Source organism: Oxyura jamaicensis, chromosome 4, assembly GCF_011077185.1.
Source record: "Oxyura jamaicensis isolate SHBP4307 breed ruddy duck chromosome 4, BPBGC_Ojam_1.0, whole genome shotgun sequence".
Lineage (NCBI taxonomy): Eukaryota > Metazoa > Chordata > Aves > Anseriformes > Anatidae > Oxyura > Oxyura jamaicensis.
Genome location: NC_048896.1, coordinates 84372695 through 84393432, shown reverse-complemented (window position 1 = coordinate 84393432; position 20738 = coordinate 84372695). Strand labels below are relative to the sequence as shown.

Sequence of the window (20738 nt, the reverse complement as noted above, 5' to 3'; positions counted from 1 at the left end):
TTTGTTATGAGTGTTAAAAACGCATACATTTCCTGTTCTCACAAAGCATGCTCACATTCAGATGTCAATTAGTCTTCCAATTAAGAAGTAGGTTATTTTCAGAAGACAAAACAATTAGAGTAGTCATGTGAATGAACAACTGGAAGAACTTACCAGCCTCTTGAGGAGAGCAGATGAAAGATAAGTTCAGAAGGTTCAGACTTTGTAGGACAAAATTATCTTCAAAAACAATTTCAAATCAGTATCAGACTTGCATGTGTTCTTAAGAGGCAGGAAAGAAAGAGGCAAACCAGAGTTCCTTCAGTTTATTTTGGAGGAAGTTTCCTGATAACTCCAAACTAAATGCGGAATGAGCACGAAGGTCTTGAGCCCCTCGGTCTACGCAAATGCCGTCAAACCGGAGTGCACAACGGGCTTTCTAAAGAGCTGTACAGTAAGGAGATACTGGTCGTGAGAGCTAGGTAAACCCACATGTTGAGCACATAAGCACAGTGTAAAAGAGATGTCTCCAGAGAGGTTATTCCACAAGGCATCCAGAAACCTACATTGAAACAGGGCATTTTAAGCAATGCACAGCACCTATGAAGCAAAAAATATATTAAGAGAAATTTTATTAACTATTTGTTGAAGAGTGAGGAAAAGTGCCCAGCCATCTTTCCAGGCATGGTACAAACTCAATTAACACTGTTTGGGAAACACACACACCATTATGGAATTTGGGCAATAGGTTTAATATTTGTTTTCTTCTCATCTTTCAGTAACCTTCTGTATTCTTGCTAATTATACCCTACATAGTTCACCCTCAATTAATTGAGGGAAAAAAAAAAAACAACACATTCTCACCTCTAGAAGTTTGCATTCTAGCCACTTCAATATTTTCAGAGGCAGAGAAAACAAACTACTCTGAAAAATCAGCAACACATTGTAATCATAACAATTTTGGTTACCTGATCAGAGAGGAACAAGACTCATACACATAGCTCATGATGGCTAGGAAACTGAAGGACGTGATAAAAAGATCTTATTAAAAAACTACTCAAATGCCCTAAGGGGCCCTAAATCTATTCTTAGGAGCACGTAAGTCAGCATCTGGTACCCATGACCAGGTAACAATGGTTTCTGGAAATACTTCACTCAAGGCCGTCACTGTTGGCTCTCACATTCAACCTTCCCAATCACAGATCGCCTCTCCATCACAGTAGGTTTTGCAAACGTGAACTTGTCAAAAAAATACGGTATCATCCCAAAATATCCAAGTATTTTGGCTACGGTAAAGAATCTCTGACAAGTTATAAGTCAGGCTTTTGAGTAAGATTCCAAAATCACATACAAAAGCCGTGTTTGAAGAAATTTATCTCACGGACACCAAAACAATCCAATGGAAGTAGAGCCAGGCAGTCTAGAAAAGTCCCTGACAAATGTTTTATAAATCCCTAACAAATTTTATAAATGAAGTTTTCCAAAAACAAAAACAAAAAAGCAGCATTTAAACTATTTATCAAGAAGACTACAATGTCCTATGTTTACCTGTTTCTCTTGGAGGGTACCCTTCGGTTCAGAAGAACACAAAGCAGAGCTGCCTGTACTCAAGTGTTGAAGACAAGAAAAGGTAAGTGAAGCTAATCCTGAACGTTTAGTAGTAAAGACTGGCTGTAGCAAACCAAGAACTATTTTGCACGTGGATGATGTGCAGTGCTAATTTACCAGGCAAATTCTGGGGACTTCTCAGAAACAGGAGCTTCTGCAAGTTGGGACTGCCATGCAGAAGCAACATTTGGCTCCAAGTTCAAACCATTCAATTCAATCAACTACACATAACGGTTCTCTTCTAGTTGGCAAAATTCCCAGGTATTCCAACGTTATCAGAATAACCCAAACTTCTATCCCCAGAGACTGAAAGCAGATTGTGTCATTGAGCTAAAGTACTATTACCACACAAATCAAAACCTGAATGAATATATGAAATGCCACCCTAAGCAAGAAGCTGGGCCTGAGTCAGCAGGAAGACCTCTCAGCAGCAAAAACTGAACACAGACGCATGACCACTTTGATGGCTGAGCGCTGAAGCCTACAAGATACAAACAGGGATGCTGAGAGGTGCTTTTGTTCAGCCTGGATGACCATTATCTGAGATGCACATGGGCAACGTAGCAAGTTGCTGCAAGGTAAACTCCATCTGGATAAAAGGAAGGAAAAAGCACAGTGGCAGTGGGTAAATCCTGGCCCAACAGGCTGTGGTAACTCTAGAGTCAAATATACTCACAGCTGCAGGACAAGGCTCTGAGCAACTCGAGCTGGTGCACAAGTCAGCCCTGCACCGAGCAGGAGGTTACACCAGGGGGCTCCAGAAGTTCCTTTGGACCTAAACTGTTGAGATTGTTTCAGAAATGCTACAGCCCAGGAAGGGAAGTCTGAGCACTATGTAAATACACTGTCTTACCTCATGGTTGGTACCCAGGTCTTGCATTTATCCTGTCAGCTGTCAGGACAAGGCGTGAATTACGATTTATCTTCTGTATTTTTTATTCCTACAGCATGGCTTGAAAATTTTTGAGGTACTTTACCTAATAACTCCGTAGAGATGCTTAGTACGGATACCTCCTTAAAGCATCAACGTAATAATGCCTGAATTGAGACCAACAGTTCACAAATAAGAATTCACATTTTTTTCTTGGTTTGCTATATCAGCAAACTCAGTAATTAACAGAACTCAGACTACCCAAAGTGAGGCATAACAGCGCCTATCCCTGCTCAAGAAAGCCCACGGTCTCCATACACTATTTCTGTCAAAAAAAAAAAAAAAAAAACACTGCATCCACCCACGGACTTTTGTTAAAAGACCATTTCTTGTTTAGCCGTGAGGTGTTTAAAAGCAAATGCCGACTCCAGATTTCCCACAGAATACGTAGCACTGGTAATGGAAAGGAAATAGTATTCAAAAACTAGTTATTCAATTATCCCTCTTTAACTATTTTGAGAGGAAAGTTCTCAGTAGACACCTATTCCATCTAATTTCACCTCACTTACCTCATTCTCCAGAATCTCTAAGCATACACGTAACATTCCCTTGCAACATTGTCCCCAGATTAAGTACTCTTTAAATTCAGAGTAATGCTGTTTGTTTTTTCTTTAATGATTTCTAAATATGTGGTAACTTAAAACAGTTGACATTACCGATAAGGAAGTGAGGAAACAAAAAGTCAGCTCAACATTAAATGTTATTTTGATTAGATAGCTGGGGACGTCACATGGCAGTGACTGTGCTGATAGTCTCCTTCTTCCCCGAAGCTCGGTCACTTCCAGTTCTTACAGATCCTTTAACACACGGAAACACGAGGATGGTTCACACAGAGCAGCTTGAAGATACAAAGTCCATCTAACGCACTAATTCACAAACCATTCCCATAAACAAAGAATCAAAATGAAAGCAGACTTATTCCATCCATCTGAATTAGCTCCTGAAGTCTTGTATACACCTATCAAAATGAAACTAATTCTCACTCTTCCTATTCAAAAACAAACATGTAGAACTGCACAACTGGAGCATTCAGAAAGGCAGCCTTACACAGAGGATAAGGACAAGGAGTAAAAAAGCATTATAGCTGAACGCTTCGAGTGACATGAAACACTCACGTATGCTACAAATCGCTAGCTGGTGTGAGATTTTTGTAATTCTTCCCACCAGCCACTAAAAAAGAAACATTCACATTTGACTTTATCTTAAATAATAAGTGGATCGCATTAAGTCCTCGCTTGCTGTGCCATTACTGGGAAATAAGAGCAACAATCCACCGAAGTACCGCTGTGCAAATTTTCATTTAACTTCCATAATGAACAAAGAGCATCAGCAAGCCTCTTCGTTTTGCTGCTGAATATCTGGAAAACACTTTCTCACAAACACGAGTTCAAATAAAGAAGACGTTATCTCCAAGAGCAACTTGCATTTATCCTGAAGAACAGCCCCTCAGGTCAGGGTTAATGCAAAATGTAAAGAAGGAGTAATAGAACGGTAAGTCTAAATGCAAGGTACGTTATTGCATGCATAAAGAGGAAAAAAGGGATTAAAATTAATGTGGACAGTTTAAGATCAACGCCTTGTGGAAAACAGGCCACACAACAAAGTTGCTAATTGTACACAGTGCATTAGAGGCCAGGAGTTCTGAAAACCGTACCACAGTTTTCAACAATTTTCAGCCTTCTTTATCAAAAGAAAAGGTTATTGTTGCAGAAGTCCAACTTTGCACCTATAAAAGATTCACTTTAAGAGTGTTTATTTCAGGACAGTTCTGTAACTTGTTTGTTCTACAGAGATTCACCAGTAAATACAGACTAGGGGTGGACCACTAGTGTTTTGTCTCATGCAGACAAAGCAGCTTCCAAGTAAGGGGCACCCAACACCAACAGTGAAGGCTGTAGTACCTGACAGTTTGCTGCCTTCCCCGACAGTCTCTTCGCAGCCTTTTTAGATCCCCATCGCTGACACCAGTTAGCTCGGAAGGCACCCAGAGAAAGCAGTGGGGAGGGACAAAACTGCCACCAAAGTCCTCTGCTGCCTCCAGCAGAAGGGCAAGCCCCCAGAGCCAGGCAGATCTCAGCACTGGCGAGCCCCAGCCTGCAGCACGGTGCCGCCTGCCCAAGCAGGCTCCCTCCACCCTGAGTCAGGTTTCTGCAGTTCTTCCTTGGAACTTCTGGGCAGCCCTACCTGCAGCTCAGCAACTTTCTGTGCATTTGTATTTAAAAGCTGTGTACACACATCCTTCCCCATCACCCCACCAGCTCCTTCTGTTCCTCCTCCTACGCACTTCAGTCCTGCTTCTCAGATGGTCTCCTCCTGAACAGCCTATAGTCTAATAGCCTTAATTTAACACAAAACATGTCCAGAAGAGGAGACAACACCACATATAAAATTTTGAAGTTCAGATTACTCAATCATAATCATTTTCATACCTCCTCTTACCTTCTGTGGTCAGTAAGTTCTTTTTTTTTTTTTTTTGGAAAGATGAAAGCGGGCAACCAACACTGTAACAGTCCTTGTTGTTCTACCTTCTGCTTAACATTGAGCTTAGAGATGTACCGTATGCTGTGCTCTCATTTTAGAAAGGCATCAGGAAAGGGTCCTACTCATCAACACAAGGGACTTATCCATGGTAATGGACCCAGTTCCTCAGGTTTAGAGCTCCCAGTTATGTGACTAGTCACCTCAAAACATGTGCGTATGAGATGTATAAAATTCACAATTTTAGACTTAATGCTGAATGCAGTCCTTACTGTTTTGAAACTTAAGCCCTTTTTCTTCACAGACCACAAGGCCACAAGTTTGTGCTTCTGTGTATGGGATATAATGCCAATACTGCTTCAAAAATTCTCTCTCAGAAATACAGAAAATCTTTGAAAATAGTAAAATATAATATTCCTCAAAGGTCTTTCTTTTTTGTATAGCCCCTATTCTCCGCAAAAAGTTTCCTGAGATCCTGCTTCTTAGAACGTCTGGATCAAAAACTTCTAGGAACAGCCTGAAAAGAAAGAGGATCCAGGTTCCAGAAATAACAGAGAATATTCACAGCAGCGGACTAAGCCAAGAGTTAGGATTGCTGCATTCCGATAAAAAGGAACTGCACGGCTTATCATTTAACCAAACACAGTCCTAGAAGAACTCCGCGTGTAACTATAAAGAGCCTCATCCTCACTGTCCAAAATGAGGAATGAAAAGCACAACTTGTGCAGTAAAATCACAATGGTCCTACCTCAAAGCTGCTTTAAAAGTAAGCCTTTTAAAAGCCTGTTTCAGCAGTACTGTACCACAGCCAAGTCCAAAGGTGGAATTCATTAACCTGTGCTCCTGTGGGTCACCAGGGCAAAGGCACAGACAAGGCACTGGCTCCTCAGTCCCCCAGCCAATTATGTCTTAACGCCATTTCTCAAACCAAGTTCCTACATACATTCAAATTAAGGAAATGAATTCAAACTCATGCTTTATGCAAAGGACCCCTGGCCTTACATGGCTGAGCCAAGTACACATGACTTGAAAACAACCAAGATGTCAGGTTTCTTTGTCACTAGTCAGGATTATTGCTTCGGAAAGCAGCCCTAATGCTTCCTCACGTACTAACCTGGAGCCTAATGACAACCGCTGCCAGCGCACCCAGCTGGTACCCGGGATGCCGTAGGCTCTTTCAGGAGGACTGTGTGTGGACAAGCAGGAATGCTGCCTCTCTTTCATTGCATCTCCCTGCCCCACCCAAAGAGGCATGTAGCAACCTGAGGAAACCAGCAGACCTGTCAAAGTCCAAAATGGTGAAGAGACAGCACTGAGTCTCAGGAGAGGTCCAGGAAACCTCCATCGCAGTGCTTAATGTAGGGCAGGCACGCTCCATTCCCGGTGCCAGGATCAACAGGCAGCCAGCTGGGCTCTCCTAGCCTCCCTCTGCACTCTAACTTAGCTTCCAACCACTGCCTCAAGCAAGCACTGATGCTTCCTAACAGGACCAAGACTACCACAGCTGATGGGGAGCACACTGCCTCACATGCACTGCACATGCATACACACAGATGCTCTAGCAGGGAAAAATAGGTCTACAGAGTACTAAGAGAGAATGTTATATCCTAAAGCAGATGCTCCCCTATGCGTTTCCTTGATACTGAGGAAGATTTAACCTAAGTGATATCTAAGCTCCTTCAATACATGTGACCAAGCACTGGAGGCATCTATTTTTTTTGTCACTATTACGTCTACTGGCAGCAGCAAATCTTAACTGACATATCCAGCACAACTTCAGTCTTGACAAGTTCGGAGAACCTAACACACGCTCAGCTGACAGACAGGGTTCAACACAAGCACAGCTGCTGTTTCAAGAAGTGAAGTTTCTCCTTTTACCGAATGTCAACAACTTGAGCAAAACCTCAGCTGACTCATCACAGCCCACAACAGTTCAAATCCGCATCCCATCGTGCAGGAGAACCTCCACAGACCCAAACCTGCCAAGGAAGGCTAAGAACGCCTCCCTTGTGCCCCACGGTCAGGCTGCTGGAAGGTGAAAATGCTGCATCTGAGCCCCCAGTGCCTGTTCGTCCACCCTGCACATGAGCATCCACTGAGCAAGGCCAAAACAGTTTGCCTTTCTTCTGCCATAAGTTCTTCCTTGGTTTCTGAAAGGGAAGGTTTACACGTTTAACACTCACTTTGTCCTTTCAGCACAAAGGTGCTGAAGCCATGCTCTTCTCAGGGACTTGGTTTATATCTGTCACCTCAGCATTTTTTTAAAAACTACTCCAAGCAGCTCCTTTCTCAGCAAAGTGCTCGTTCCAGATACTACTCCAAATGCTGCCTCCTATTCCGACACCATACACAAAGCCAGGACACTCATCTTGGAGGGAAGCCTGCTGGAAGGCAGCGCTGCAGGGCCCGAGTTCATCTGCTCAAGTGTTTGTTCAGCTCAGGAAGGCAAGGAGCGTAACAGCAGCCATAGGAACTCCACGGAGCTGGGACTGCAAAGATCATTAGAAGGTGCAAGTACAGCCATGCGGACGGCAGGCTGCAAATACCAGAAAAACTAGCAACAGCACGCTTTAGTCCTCAACTACGTAGGCAATATAAGCTGTATTTAGTATTCCCTGTGGGACAGAAGGACACTCAGATGTCCCCTGCTTGTTCAACACCTGTGAAACACCACCAGTTTGCATGACCTAAGAGAACAGATGCATAGCATACAGGTATGTGGAGTACAAGTACAGACAGCGAGCAGCCCTGTTTTGAAAGCAGAGCAGAAGCAGGTGTTAAAGGGAAGGATATTAAAGGTCAGGTTACAAAGAGAGCAGCTGGAACTTCAAAGCTGATAACCTAGTTTGAACTTAAGCCTCATATTCTCCTGGTGACATCACCTGGTGGCCAAGATGACCTGCTCCCCATTTATAAGGTAATAAGGATGTCCTTTGTTCTCTGAAATTCAATGCACCTGAAAACACTCAGGTTAAAAAGTTCAGTCTAGTGAGCACCAAGCTTCTGTAACACCAGTGGAGAGCACAGCAGAACAGAATTTGGATAGATGGTTTTATTTTCTTGGATAGGAAGAGTTGGGAAGTGGTTACATGCCCTCCTTCATGCAGGGCCTAAGTGTTGCCGTTCCACGGCGCTCCTTCCAGGCTGAAGGACAGCATTTGTCAGAGTTAGCAGCTGTGCTACCAGAACGGGTAACGAAAGTTCACACTTTGAAGTGCCAAGAAACCTCTTGCTTCAGAATTGAGTCTGGTCCCATGGCAACACACAGACAGAGGTCTGCAAAAGCTTTAACACCTCAAACAGGACTGATAAGTGGAGTTCGCTGCAGGCTTTTCTACTGTAACTTGAACCTAAGCATGAAAATCAATGACAGCTTCAGCCAGTTTTAGTGAATCTAAAGGAACTGTTTCTCTTGAGCTTTCAATTAAGGCAGCCTTTCAAAGAATGACGTTTGCCAATTCTGTAAGTATTTTATCGCCTCTTCATCTCACGCAAAAACCAAGTTTGACTAAAAAGAGATTAACTGAAGAAAACATGTTCAAAACAGGTTAGATACAGCCAACGCTGCTTAATGTCTCCAGTTTACTTCTGGAATCATTCCTCTGAAATACAACATACCCCAGACATTACGTTCTAAAAATAAGAGGCATTTGCAAGGTCTTAAACAAAAACAAAAAGCAGAACAGTCCTCTGCCTCAGTCACCATTTTGACTTACCTCATGAGCATCTGCATTTAACACACTATCACTGATACTAAAACCAAGTTTAAAAGAGGACACGTACCTACTGTGAGCGGTAAATGATCTTATTTCAACAACTGAATGCCAAAATTCCTCATCAGGTGTTCCCATGCCATACCAAACCGAAGGAAACAAGGTATTAACAAAACTGCCACTGAGGCTGGGAAGAATCATAGCAGTCAGGATGTTCGACGAGCATTTGTGTTTTAAACTTCATGTATCCATCAATAAAATGCTCCATCACTACTAGATCATTATGAATCCTCAGATGTCAAAGCTCTTCCATACAGGTATGTATCCTGCCTATATTTCTCTACAGAACATGAGGTTAAGGATCTTGGCCAAAACACTGAAGGCATCACTGGAAGAAAACCCTTGCTCAGAGGAAGAAAACCCTTTTTCAGGTCTCCTTTTCCTGTAACACAGAGGAATCTTTTAGGAGGATTTAAAATACCTCCATATATCCTAAAGATAATACAGAGTGGGATTCAAAGCCTTAGCAGGCAATATTAGCCTACTTACTCAGAACAGACCGATTATGTTCATAATGCCATTTTACACTAAAATAGCAAGGTATTTTCTCTTTCAGAGTAAAACGTCACAGGCATTGCTCCTCTGGTCTCGTTTACTCTCATTGTTAAGACCAATGTATTTTACAGAAACGTTACCTGGCAAAGAAGTTAGTGAAAGGTCCCAGTATTTTTCGCTTACTGTCCACGTCTGTCTCTTGGCAGCACTCCTGCTGACTCTGATCGTTGGTCTCTTTAGTGGAGTTCAGGGTAACATCCGAGAAGTGCGCTTCGTCAGTCTCGAGAGTCACAATCGCGCTTGAACTGCTTGTGACCACGAAGTCCAAAATGTCTTCGTTGCTAACAGATAAAGTCGTTGACAGTTCTGTGCTAAGACTGGAAACACTACAGACAGAGATATCATCACTTCGATTCAGAGTTTTTGAAGTTGGGCTATAAAGTTTGACGGTGTCATACCCAGTTCTTGGAAAAGTAGATGATTTTCGCACAGCGTGATCGTGTTCAGAAGTCAGAGAAGGTGGAGGCACATAAGACGGCAGCGTGCACGCACTCTGAAAAGCTCTGTCAGGCACAATCTCAGGTTCTGACTGCTTTCTCTTCACATTTAACACACTGCAGTGAACAGGCTCTGGATTTCCTATTTCTAGAGTTGGAATACCAGAATCCACAGATTTAAGGCTATGACAATCTTCTAAAGCACTGGAGGGCTGACCGGGTCCGTACTCAGGCAGCGAGAGAGATCTTGGGGCCCTTGAATTCAAGGTTTGAAGACCCTGGATACCGCTGCCACCTCTCGCGTCCAGAATTCCCATCAAGCTCAAACCATTTAAGGAGTTGGATAAATTTACGTCAGTTGTCTTGGGCCAAATGGTAACTGGTTAAAAAGGAAGAAAAGACAAGATTATGAGTTTGCAGGGAGATTTTTTTTTTTTTAATTACACTCAGTCCTGTCATAGATTAGGCTCTGTAATTAAAAGTTATTCATCTTCTCCTGCAGATAATTGATGTCCCTTCCCCCTGCTTGAACAAGCAGGACAATGGCAACTTAATTTAGGCTTCTAGAAAATGTCAAGCATGAAAAGCTTTTCTTCAACAGTTTGTGTGCCAGTGATCGCTCCCCATCCGTCTCCTGAGAGTGAAATTACACGCTACAAAAATTGCAGTACTTGAATGTTCCACATCAATATTAATACAAAACTGGAGATTGGTTTTTATATAGTCATAAATGCATATTTTCTGATGTATAGGACCTATAAAAATTGTTTCCACACACTTTACAACTAAGACCAAAATTACAAAGTGAGTGTTTCAATAGAATTTCTTAGCTTTCTCCTGCAAGCCACAAAACTTACAATAAATTTGTCACTCAAATAGAACGTGTAATATATGAGCTCTGCACTAAGCAAGAGATGCGGAAGCTGAACAGCTATGATGTTATTCATATAGTCAACGTTTTGACAATGCACATGATGCACTTCATCAGTGCACGTACAGTAAAACTGACACACATCTATTACATTTACTGCAGGCACGGACCGCTCTACTTCCTATTTGCACCACTACTGACCCTTTAAAACAGGACGTGATCGTTACCATGGCATTACATACGTGCTTCTGTACAAACAGTTAAATTATGTCCAGCTCTGCTGAAGTTTGCAAGGTAATTACATCAGCTGGCAGAAATGTGCACATATTGCTTCAGTTTCTTCCCTCCAAAACACTTTCTGTGCTAAGTGTGAAGCAGTGAAGAATACTCCTCCCATCTTGCAAATGGCTCTTTCTAAGCAGATTTTTCTCCAGCTCCTGAAGCCGGGCCTCCTGCTGCAGGTCTCTCTCCGAAGTGCAGCACTTAATTAAAGGTGCCAGTCGTCCTCCAGGAGGATCCCCCCATTCAACAAATAACTTACTCAAGAAAACTCCGAGCAGGTCCAAACCTCTGGCTCACAGCCCTTGAACCCTGCCAAACGCCAGGGTCTGAGGCTTCTTTGGCCTTAGATCTGAGCTTATCAACGCACTTTGGAGTTGTGCTGCAGGCAGGCAGTGAGCAGAAACACTTTTCAAACATATTCAATTTCTACAATTTGTAAAGATTCTTCCCTAAGCGTTTGGTCATGTGAAATGTTCGTGAACCCAAAGCTAATTCTCAGGTTATACCAATTCCTTAACTGAACTCCAGGAACGCTATTCACTACACAATCCACCACTCCATTCACTCCTAAAATTAAGAAAAAGTCAAGTAAAAACCCCTCTGGTTATCCCACCTTTTGGACACTTCCAGAACTTTCTAGCAGCCAACTATGTACCATCCATGCAAATCAATCACTGCAGCAATCGTCTAGGCCTTTGGATAAGCCAGGTTTCAAACTTACTGTTTTGACTAAAAAGCTTGAAGATGTACACTTCTCTTATAGAGTTGCTATAGCAACCTTTATTTTTTCCACGGCTTCAAAAGTTTCCATCCTCTGAAATTTTCAGATGTCTCCAGCTAGCTAGCATACAAAGTGCATACATTGTGAAGCTCTCCGGTCACTAAATTCAAATTCCAAGGGTCAGCAAACAGAAACCTTAAATAACAATTCCTGAATAGAGGGAACTATTCTCTCTCTTGAAGTCAACTATGATATTCAAAGCATACAAATATGACATAATTTGAAGTATTAGATACAATTACTGTTGCATACACTTGGATGTTCTGCTCTTAGGCCTTCTTGCTTGGGTTCACTTATTTTTCTACAGTTCACTTCAGTGTTTTCTCTTCCCCGTGCTCACCCATCCCTTCACAGACATTACATGGCTCTTTAAATCAAGAGCTCATCCAGCCCCGGCACTTCTGCACACACAGACAGAATTTGACAAGCACGGGTGCAGACGTTTGCTTTACCACAACTCATACTTGTTAACACATCCAGAAAATAAAGTTGAGAAACGCAATGAGCCAGGAACAACGCTGACGTTTGGGTAAATGGCACAGACGTGTTCCCATAATGAATTCCTGCACTGACTGCCTTCACTTCTGCTCAGCAACTTTCATAAGCAGGCACCAGTCCTTAGTTTATTTGCACAGCTCTTCTTGACTAAGCTTACAAACCGTAAGCATTCAAGCAGCGTTGGCAAGAGCTGGGAAATACAGCAGCTCGAGAGGCAGAACAACTCTGGAAATGAGAGTTCAAAGTGAAGTGAAAATAAATTTCCATGCAGGGTGCTGAAGCTGTTTTGACTTGGCTTGATAATTTTTTAAGGAGGAAATTTAACAGGAAGAGATTCTTTAAACAGGCAAACAGCAAATGCAGAAGTACATAACAGCCACAGCTCGCTGGAGAAAATTATGCAATAACAAGCTACAAAGATTTTACGCTGTTCAGCGAAACCGTGAGAAGCTTTGAAGTACTCATCAAGGGCTTTGAGTGAAAACTTGAGATGCGATCAGCTGTCAGAAACATACACACGAACTCCCTGATTCATTTTGCATTATGCTGTTGTAGGACTGCTTTTAAGGATGTAGTGATATTTATATTCCTTATTTTAGCTGCTTTGCTGGCAAGTGCAAAAACTGACAATTGATGCCAAACATTCAAAGTGTCATGTGCTCCAGTACTAACTTCTTTCCATGAATCATCTAGTAATGTCACATTATTGTAACATTGCTACTATGATAAACATGGTAATGAAGTATTATTAGTATAATAAACTACTGAAAAACAATAAGCAATTTCATCTGCACAACATCCACAACCCCCAAGACTTATTTAGATGGTAATACATCTACATAAAATTGAGGTATGTAAAGTCTTCCTTAACATCCCTTGTCTTACAGGAGCCATGATCTCATCAACGTTAACCTCCCAAAAGACAGATAATGAGAGAAAGGGAGACAAAAGAACACAAGAGAGGTCACAAGTAGCAAGGACAAGGTAGGAAGGGGTCATTTACATATTAACTTTTCCAGCGTAAGAGCTATGGGGCACCAAATAAAGTCAGAGTTGTAGCCAGGCACAAAAATAAGATCAGGATTCATGCAACAGGTACGTGAGCTACGGAACTCCTTGCCATAGCACACTGTCTGAGCCTAGAAGTTTCCATGCAAATTCACAAAAGGAAGAAAAAAATCACTAAAGAATCCTACACACAAAGAAGCTCAGGAACTCCTTGAGCTGCAAGTGTCAGGGCCTCAGGAAAACATCAATAACCATTAGCCCTGCTTGCTGGCTCTCTCGCAGGTAACTTTTTCGGTCTGGTAGGTGGAGTTTTGGTCTGACCCCGCATGGCTGTCCATACGCCCCACGTTGCTGAGATTGTGCTCACGGCACATAAGAAGGCATGTTCTGACAGCACCACAGCTCTGCAACGGATTTTGACTTTCCACATCACCCAGCCATGATGAGGGAAGAAGTCACAATTGATCGTAACTTCTAAAACATGTACAATAAAATAGTTTTTTTACCCATTTTATTGTAAATTCTTAATAAAAATGTTAACGCCATCAAACTGTTAGAATAAAACAAAGCTCAGAAAGAAGCCAACTCAAGTCATGTTCTTTTAAACTTGCAGGGACTTGCAGCGTGACTTAGACAAAGAACTTATTTAGAAAGTACGGTATGACAACAGCCCGAGAAACTGCCTTTGTATCTTCTTGCCTCGCAGGAAGGAGAATGGTTTGCATACACTGCTCAGCCATCAAGGGGTTAACATCATTTTTATCACCTCGTCTCCTCAACACATCCCTCTGCCAGCTTTTTTTTTTAAAAAAAAAAAAAATGTTTAGAGTGAGGAACTTCCTCAATTACAGAAACTCGCAACTGCTTTTTTTCTTCTTAAAGGATTTTTTTTTTAAGTGAAAGGTTTACACCCTTCATGCAGCTGACAGCATCTCTCGGTGCATTCAATAAAAACATGCTGTACATTACTGCTACCAAGCGCAGGTGACCTCAGCGCAGAGGAGCATCAAGCCCAGCTCTGTTTACTGCAGCTCTCCTAGGTTCAGGCTGTTTGTGCTCACACGCTAGCAGCCACAGCGCTGCCAGCAGCGAAGAACTCCCGAGGCTACAAAACAGCTCGGCTTTCCACAAAGCCAGGAGAGACAGCGATTATGGCTACACATGCGATCGCTGCCAAAACTGTGATGGCAAAAAGATGAGAAACGACTTGGGGTTTTCTCACTAAGCTGCCGTTTATCCATCTCCCAGCTGGCTCCCTTCACGAAGGGCGAGCTGTGCAAACCTGGCTGCTGAGCGGAGCACCCACAGCGCTCACAGGCGAGCCACTGAGGGCTTTTCCACTTTCCTGCTGCAGCAGGCAGGCAGCACAAGTGAGTCACAGTGTTTTACCAAAGCCTCCGCTCCAGAAGCGGTTTACAGGTCCTTTTTTTTTTTTTTCTTTACACCCCCAATATTACTCAAAAATGCGAGGCCAGCGTTAAGTTGGCAGCAGGGCTGCAGGAACTTGAAGCACTGCTGCGGGGTCCCTCAGTATTTAGTCTCCAGGAATCGCCTGAGAGGCCTGGGTTAGAGACCGCAAGAGATGAAAGTTGTTTCCTTTCCACGAGCCTTAGGTCTGCCTCGGCACTGCGAACGGCTCCTAGCCGGTGGCCTTGATGAAATAACAATAATAATGAAAAAAAAAAAAAAAATGAAAAAAGAAAACACCAGCCAACCAACTTACGCCTGTCCCCAAAGGCCTCTGGGCTCCCCACGGGGTCGAGCAGCTCCTCCAACTTTTTAAGGGCCCAAGAAGCCGCCCCGGAGACCCCGGCCCGGTCGCCTCACGGCGGCGTCTGCCCTCGGTGCCAGGGGCCATAGGGACCCCCCCGTCCCCTCATCCCCGCAGCCGTCCCCGCTCCGTGCGCTGCCTCGCTCCCAGCCCCGGGCAGAGCCGCGGCCCGGCGGGGCTCGGGGGAAGAGCCGCGCAGAAACTTGGACGCCTCACCGGTGCGCCGCTGCCCTCCGTCGCTCTGCTCCTGCTGGGCCATGCCCGCCCCTTCCCCGCTGCGGCACTAGGAGGCGGCCGGCGGCTGCTCCATCGCCCCTCTCCGGCCCCCGAGGAGGAGCGGCGGCTTCAGCGGAGGGGAAGCGGCGCAGCCCTCGCCCGCCGGGTGCCCTCCGCGGGCAGCGCGGAGCCTCCCATGGCGCCCGCCCCCGCGGCGGGCACGGCACCTGGCTGCGCCGGCGGGACAGGTGCCGAGCTCCTGACGGGACTCCCCGCTCTCCGTGCCTCGGCTGCCCCCTCCTCCTCCACCTCCTCCTCCTGTTCTTCCTCCTCCTCCAGCCCCAGCGCCGCCCGCCGGCCGAGGGAACGCCTGCGCGGTGGGAGGCGGGCTGGCACCCGGGGGAGGCGGCCGTTGGCCGCCATTTTGAGGCGCCAACAGCCATGGGGGGGGGACTCGGGGAGCCATCGTGGGGGATCGCCTCAGGCGCAGCCCCGGCGGTGCCGGGTTGTGGGGTGCTGGGGCATCACCTGAGGGGTCAAGGAGGAGAGGGTGCCCTGGAAAGGGTTCTCTTGGAAAGGGTTCCCTTGTACCAGAGGCTCCCTGCAGGCAGGGGGTTGTGAGGTTGTGGAGGGATGACCCCCAGGGAGAGGAGGGCAACGGCGTGTTCCAGGCTGGATTTAAGAAAACGAAATTTGGTGTTTTACACTAGTTTGTTACTGTGGGAAGTGTCAGTCTGGGGGTGCATCCATATTTCTGTGGAACTGGACCATAATGCCAGAAGTTGAGGCTCTAGGGTGATCGCTGTTGTTCCAGCAGCTGTATTTATGGTTCCATTTTCTCAGCCTTATTTACCGTCTTTTACCCCGTCTCAAATTGCTCGGATGTTTGCATCAACACAACTCTGTGCACCCACACACTGAAACCAAAGGGGTTAGAAGCACTCAGTACCTCACAAGAGTAGAGCTCATGTTTCCTGCTTGTGTTTGAAGCTCATCCTTTTTTTTATTATTTTTTTTTCCACAAAAAAAAAAGTTCTAGATAGCACCCAAACTCAGCGATCGTGTATATAGATTATGTTAAGATATATTAAGGTAGCAAAGCTGTCATCTGCCTTAAGAGCATCTGTATATACGAACTTCTCATGATCTCACTCACACGTGTTAAGTCTGCCGTGAAGCTGGAAGTGTGAATGCAGCAAATGCAGGAGTATCTGAACTTGTATTAATGTAATTAGTTAAATAACAAGAAGAGCAAAAACACGATTATTTAAGCTTTGATGTGGGCAAGTTACACCTGAATAAATTGTCAGGCTGAGGTAAACTTATACTGAACTACCTGCCACTGTGACCCCATTGACAGCAATTCCATGCTATCAAGATGAGAATTAGCACGTTATCAAGATGAGAAGAAGGCACTTATCATCAACAACCAAAAATTATACCTCTGCAGGTATATCTCTGGGTCAGAGAGAGATAAATTTCATCATTTGTTCTGCTGGATTTGTAAGATAAATATCAGAAATAATATGAAACAGTTAAAATGTCATATTTCTCCTTATCTTTCTTTGACAGTCACTCCTACCTCTGTAAGACACCTTTCCTGTTACATTTAAAACAGAATAAATAAAAGCAAAACAGCTTTGAAACACTATAATATAGTGTTATAATATGTATATAGTTTATGCAAGAGATACTATTTTGGAAGATTCACTGTCACTAATTCCTTTTTCAGTATTAATATTTTCCTTTTGTTTTTGAGAATGGAAATCAATCCTTCTTTTGTAGCAGCTAGAAGATTGTACCGTCACCATGGTATCATCTATCTTCGGTCAATGTTCTAGGATAAAAAAGTTCTAGGTCCTAGGGTAAATAACAGAATGAAAGTACGCAGTCATTAATTCTGTATCTGTGAAGTGTCTTCAAAGGAACTAATTACACTCCTATCTTTGCAATTTTAATTAGGATGAAGAAACTTTAAAAAAAAAAAAAAAAAAAAAAAAAAAAACTGCCATAAGAGATCTTTCAGCAGTAGCAGAAAGTAGAGTAAGCTAAAAGTTTCACATCAACCAAGGGAGTTAGGCACTTAAAGACTTTTAGAGTCAGTACTTATTTAAGAGCAGAGTTGTGCCCTAACAGTCATAATGCCTTGAAATCTTGCATTGAAATGCCCATTCTAAAGTGATTTATTTTAGTGATTTTTTCCATTTCCAACCCACTCGTGACTCCTCCTGTTCAGCTGGTATACTTTTTGACACCTACTCACAACAAAACTCATATTGTTCTTTGCACTGAAGACACGTGTAAGAACAACCAGGATCCCACTGTGCTAGGCAGCATAAAAATACCAGGCTCAGGCTTAAAATGCTTGCAGAAAATCACAGCCTAGTCAGTGTAAAATATATACTCCTTGCTACGTGTGAATGACCATATACTTTGTTGAAACAAGTAGTAGCATTTTGGTTGTGAGCTACTAGCAAAAACTTCCTTTTTCCAGCAACAGTTAGCATTAGGTCTGTAAGGCTGCCTCCATCAGAGATAACGTAGTTTCTCTCTGCAAATATTGTGTATTATTGCTCTGTATTGATGAAGGGCTGAAATTATGTGACTAAATACAGCTTTGTTAGCCTTCATGGAAGTGTGGAATGTCCTAATTACTAAAAGGAAGCTGAACAGGTACTACCAGGTACAGGAAGCATGAATGCATAACTGAGATCAAAGGAGTGCTTTAGAAACCTTTGTTTTTCTGCTGTGTAACATCTAATTGACTTCATCCAGAACGGCAGGCTGAGAAGGGCCTGTTCTTTTTAACAGTTGGACTGTAAGTAAACCCCCAAAAGCATGATAAAAAATCAGCCTTGGTGTTGTATTTTTTGCTAACGTGTCATGTGCTTGTTAGTGTTTCTTATGTTTAAACCTGCTCAACTGCCTAAGTAGTTTGAAGAAACAGAAATTTGCATGAAGTGTCATGACCACAGAGTATACAGGAAAAATGTTTGCAGTAGCTTGAGGTTTTTTGGTAGTAGGTGAGCTGTATCCTTCCTGAATTATTTGGAACCTACTAAATACTTCTTAAAACAGTGAAATGAAAAATAAACCCAAATAAAAATATGTTCAGCCTTCATCATAATTTGAGTAGCCTGGCACAATGACAAGGGCAAAAATAAAAAGAGACATTTATGCTAACCACTCAGGGTGGTTATCATCAGTGTTCTGGCATTGACTTAGAGTCAGGTAAACCTGTAAAATAAATATTTAGGTTTGTAAAAATTCTGGGACAAAATGTTTTAAAGTTCAGGAGTGTTTTGCCTGCAGCTGCTGGGTAGAAATGAAGCACTGGACAGAGCAGCCTGGGATTGGTAACTGATGTTCACCTAGCAGGCAAAAAACATCTAAGTGGTCTAATACTGGCTTAGTGGTAGAGAATTTAATTTCTAGATGTGTTTCAAAAGCCCTGTCATACAAACTCATATCCATACCATCAGAGTTAGGTGCACCAGTTTTATGATTACTCTGTGAGAAAGCAGGAAGGGTTTGTGCGCTCTGTTCTCTCTCGACAATTTCTCCAAAATATACGTGGCTATGGAAAAAGTATGCAAAGTAACGCTCGTACTTTGTTCTTTTACAGTAGAATTAAGAAAGAGTTAGGGAACGGAAATGCAAGCTCCCCTCGTGCTTCTTTAGCCTATAGATGGTGGGAAATCATTCTCTGCTTACTCTTTCAGTTCTGTTTTGAAGCTTCAACAATTTTGCAATTGAGAAAACTTTTAAAGAACTAGGTGGAACCGTCTAGATTGCATGTTCATTCATCGCAAGCCAAGTATGATGCAAGCGGGTTTCAGACAGCCAAACAGAGCTTCATGTGAATCAGCTGTGCGGTTCCCTATCGATCTGGAGGTCAGCAATTCTGTCATAAACTAGTAGAAATTCCATTAATATTTCTTCTCCAGTTAACCAAAGGTTTGCATGTTGTGAAGATCCAGGATTCACGCAACATTGTATACCAGCTGATCAGCAACCCCTGCCTGGATTTCCCATCACTGTCATTTAAGGTAGTTTTTTTTAGCTCATGCAAGCCAGAGAGCAAGTGTGCTGAGTATAACAAGTGATGGATAATCTCCGATACATACAGTGCAGAGACAGAGAAGGTCACTCCTGAAGGTGAGTGTCAGAACAGAAATGAGACATTGATCTTTTTCCTCCTTGCTTTACAGAATTGTTTGTACATACGGGTAAGTAACTAATGCCTGTTCTGTGGCACAGGAAAAGGGAACAGTGAATTCCTATTTCTGCTGCTGAATTGTAACCATGAGCAAGATGATTTGATCAAAAATTATTACCTGACAAGCAAACGGTGATGTTTTTGACAAATGAAGAATAATTTGCTGTTCTCCTTCAAAGTCATCACAAATTAATTTTGTTCTCACCAAACTAATATTTGCCTGTTTTTTGTACATCTGTGCTTGGCAGCAGTCCATTTCTAGCACAGCCACCACCTGCATGGGCTTTCCTACTAGCAGTGGCAGTCTGTCCACCAAACCAGTTTAAGAGGTTTGGGATGAGTCGGGAACAGCTAGAGAAACTGCCATGTTACTCCCCCCAGAGGGTGGCTCCTTCTAGAGGCATTTCATTCTGATAAGCGCAAAAGGTTGAGGAAAGTGAAACCAGGGCTGTAACTGCCATTACTGTTCATCCTTTTGTTACCGCTGGGTAAAAATAGACTTTTATGGTTGAAAGCTTCCATCCATGAGACAGCAAAATAAAGAAACCTAGGAGAAGGTATTGTGAGACTTTGCAGCACTTTTGAGTTGATATTACTGAAACCATATGTATGTGACCAGAATGTTTCTATCGTTGTCTACAAGCTATTTAGGAAAGACAAAATGAGTAAACAGGTGTGAAGGAGGAAGACTATACATACTAAAAATGCTGCTTCTTGTATTAGTATCTCAACACAATTTAAATTGTGTTTCTAAAAGCAAATAGGTCAATTCTATAACACAAAAGGCATTGCACCCAGCGTATGGTAACTTTCTATTGGAACTTGCTAGGAAGAAAGCGAGTACCGAACTAAAATCAGTTGTTGTCTAGAGCTAGTAATGTTGAATGCAATAAAGTAATACTCAACTTGGGCAGATAACAGATCCAATTAATATTCTCTATGGAACTGTAGTGCTTCAAAAGACTTGGTATTTCTGTCTTGAATAGGATTGTAGGGAAAAGGGAAGAAAAATATTTTAACAGCATGAATGAGAAGATGACTTTGTCGTCAAATAGATAAAGGTTCCAGAATCAATAGAATATGGGATAACATCCCATCTCAAAGCAAAGATAATTAAAAGCTAACATCAGTACAAAGATTGGAAGTTAACGTAAAAAAAAATATAAGAGTAAAATCCTACTGATGAGCATGAAGAGTGAAAAAGAAATGTGCAATGCCAATAAAATAAATGTTCAGTACCGATTTCTGTTCTGCAGGTGGAAGGGATCAGGGAAGCCTGCTATAGGAGGGATTATGAGGCAAATTATTTCTTGGAAGATGGGTTTTAACCA

At 42.9% G+C, this 20738-nt stretch overlaps 1 protein-coding gene across 2 annotated transcripts in view; it reads right to left on the bottom strand.

Annotated features, from left to right (window-relative positions):
* Window positions 1–15626, bottom strand: part of TBC1D14 (TBC1 domain family member 14) — a 65965-nt gene extending 50339 nt beyond the window's left edge. The window contains exons 1-2 of one of the 2 annotated variants that reach the window (XM_035324127.1): window positions 15416–15626; window positions 9405–10140 (exon numbers count right to left, since the gene is read on the bottom strand). In XM_035324127.1, coding sequence (XP_035180018.1) covers window positions 9405–10140; window positions 15416–15611 — 932 coding nt within the window. In that variant the 5' untranslated portion in view covers window positions 15612–15626. Of the gene's footprint in view, window positions 1–9404; window positions 10141–15188 lie in introns of both variants that reach the window. The other variant, XM_035324128.1, reaches the window with a different exon arrangement.
* Window positions 15627–20738: the final 5112 nt, after the last annotated feature.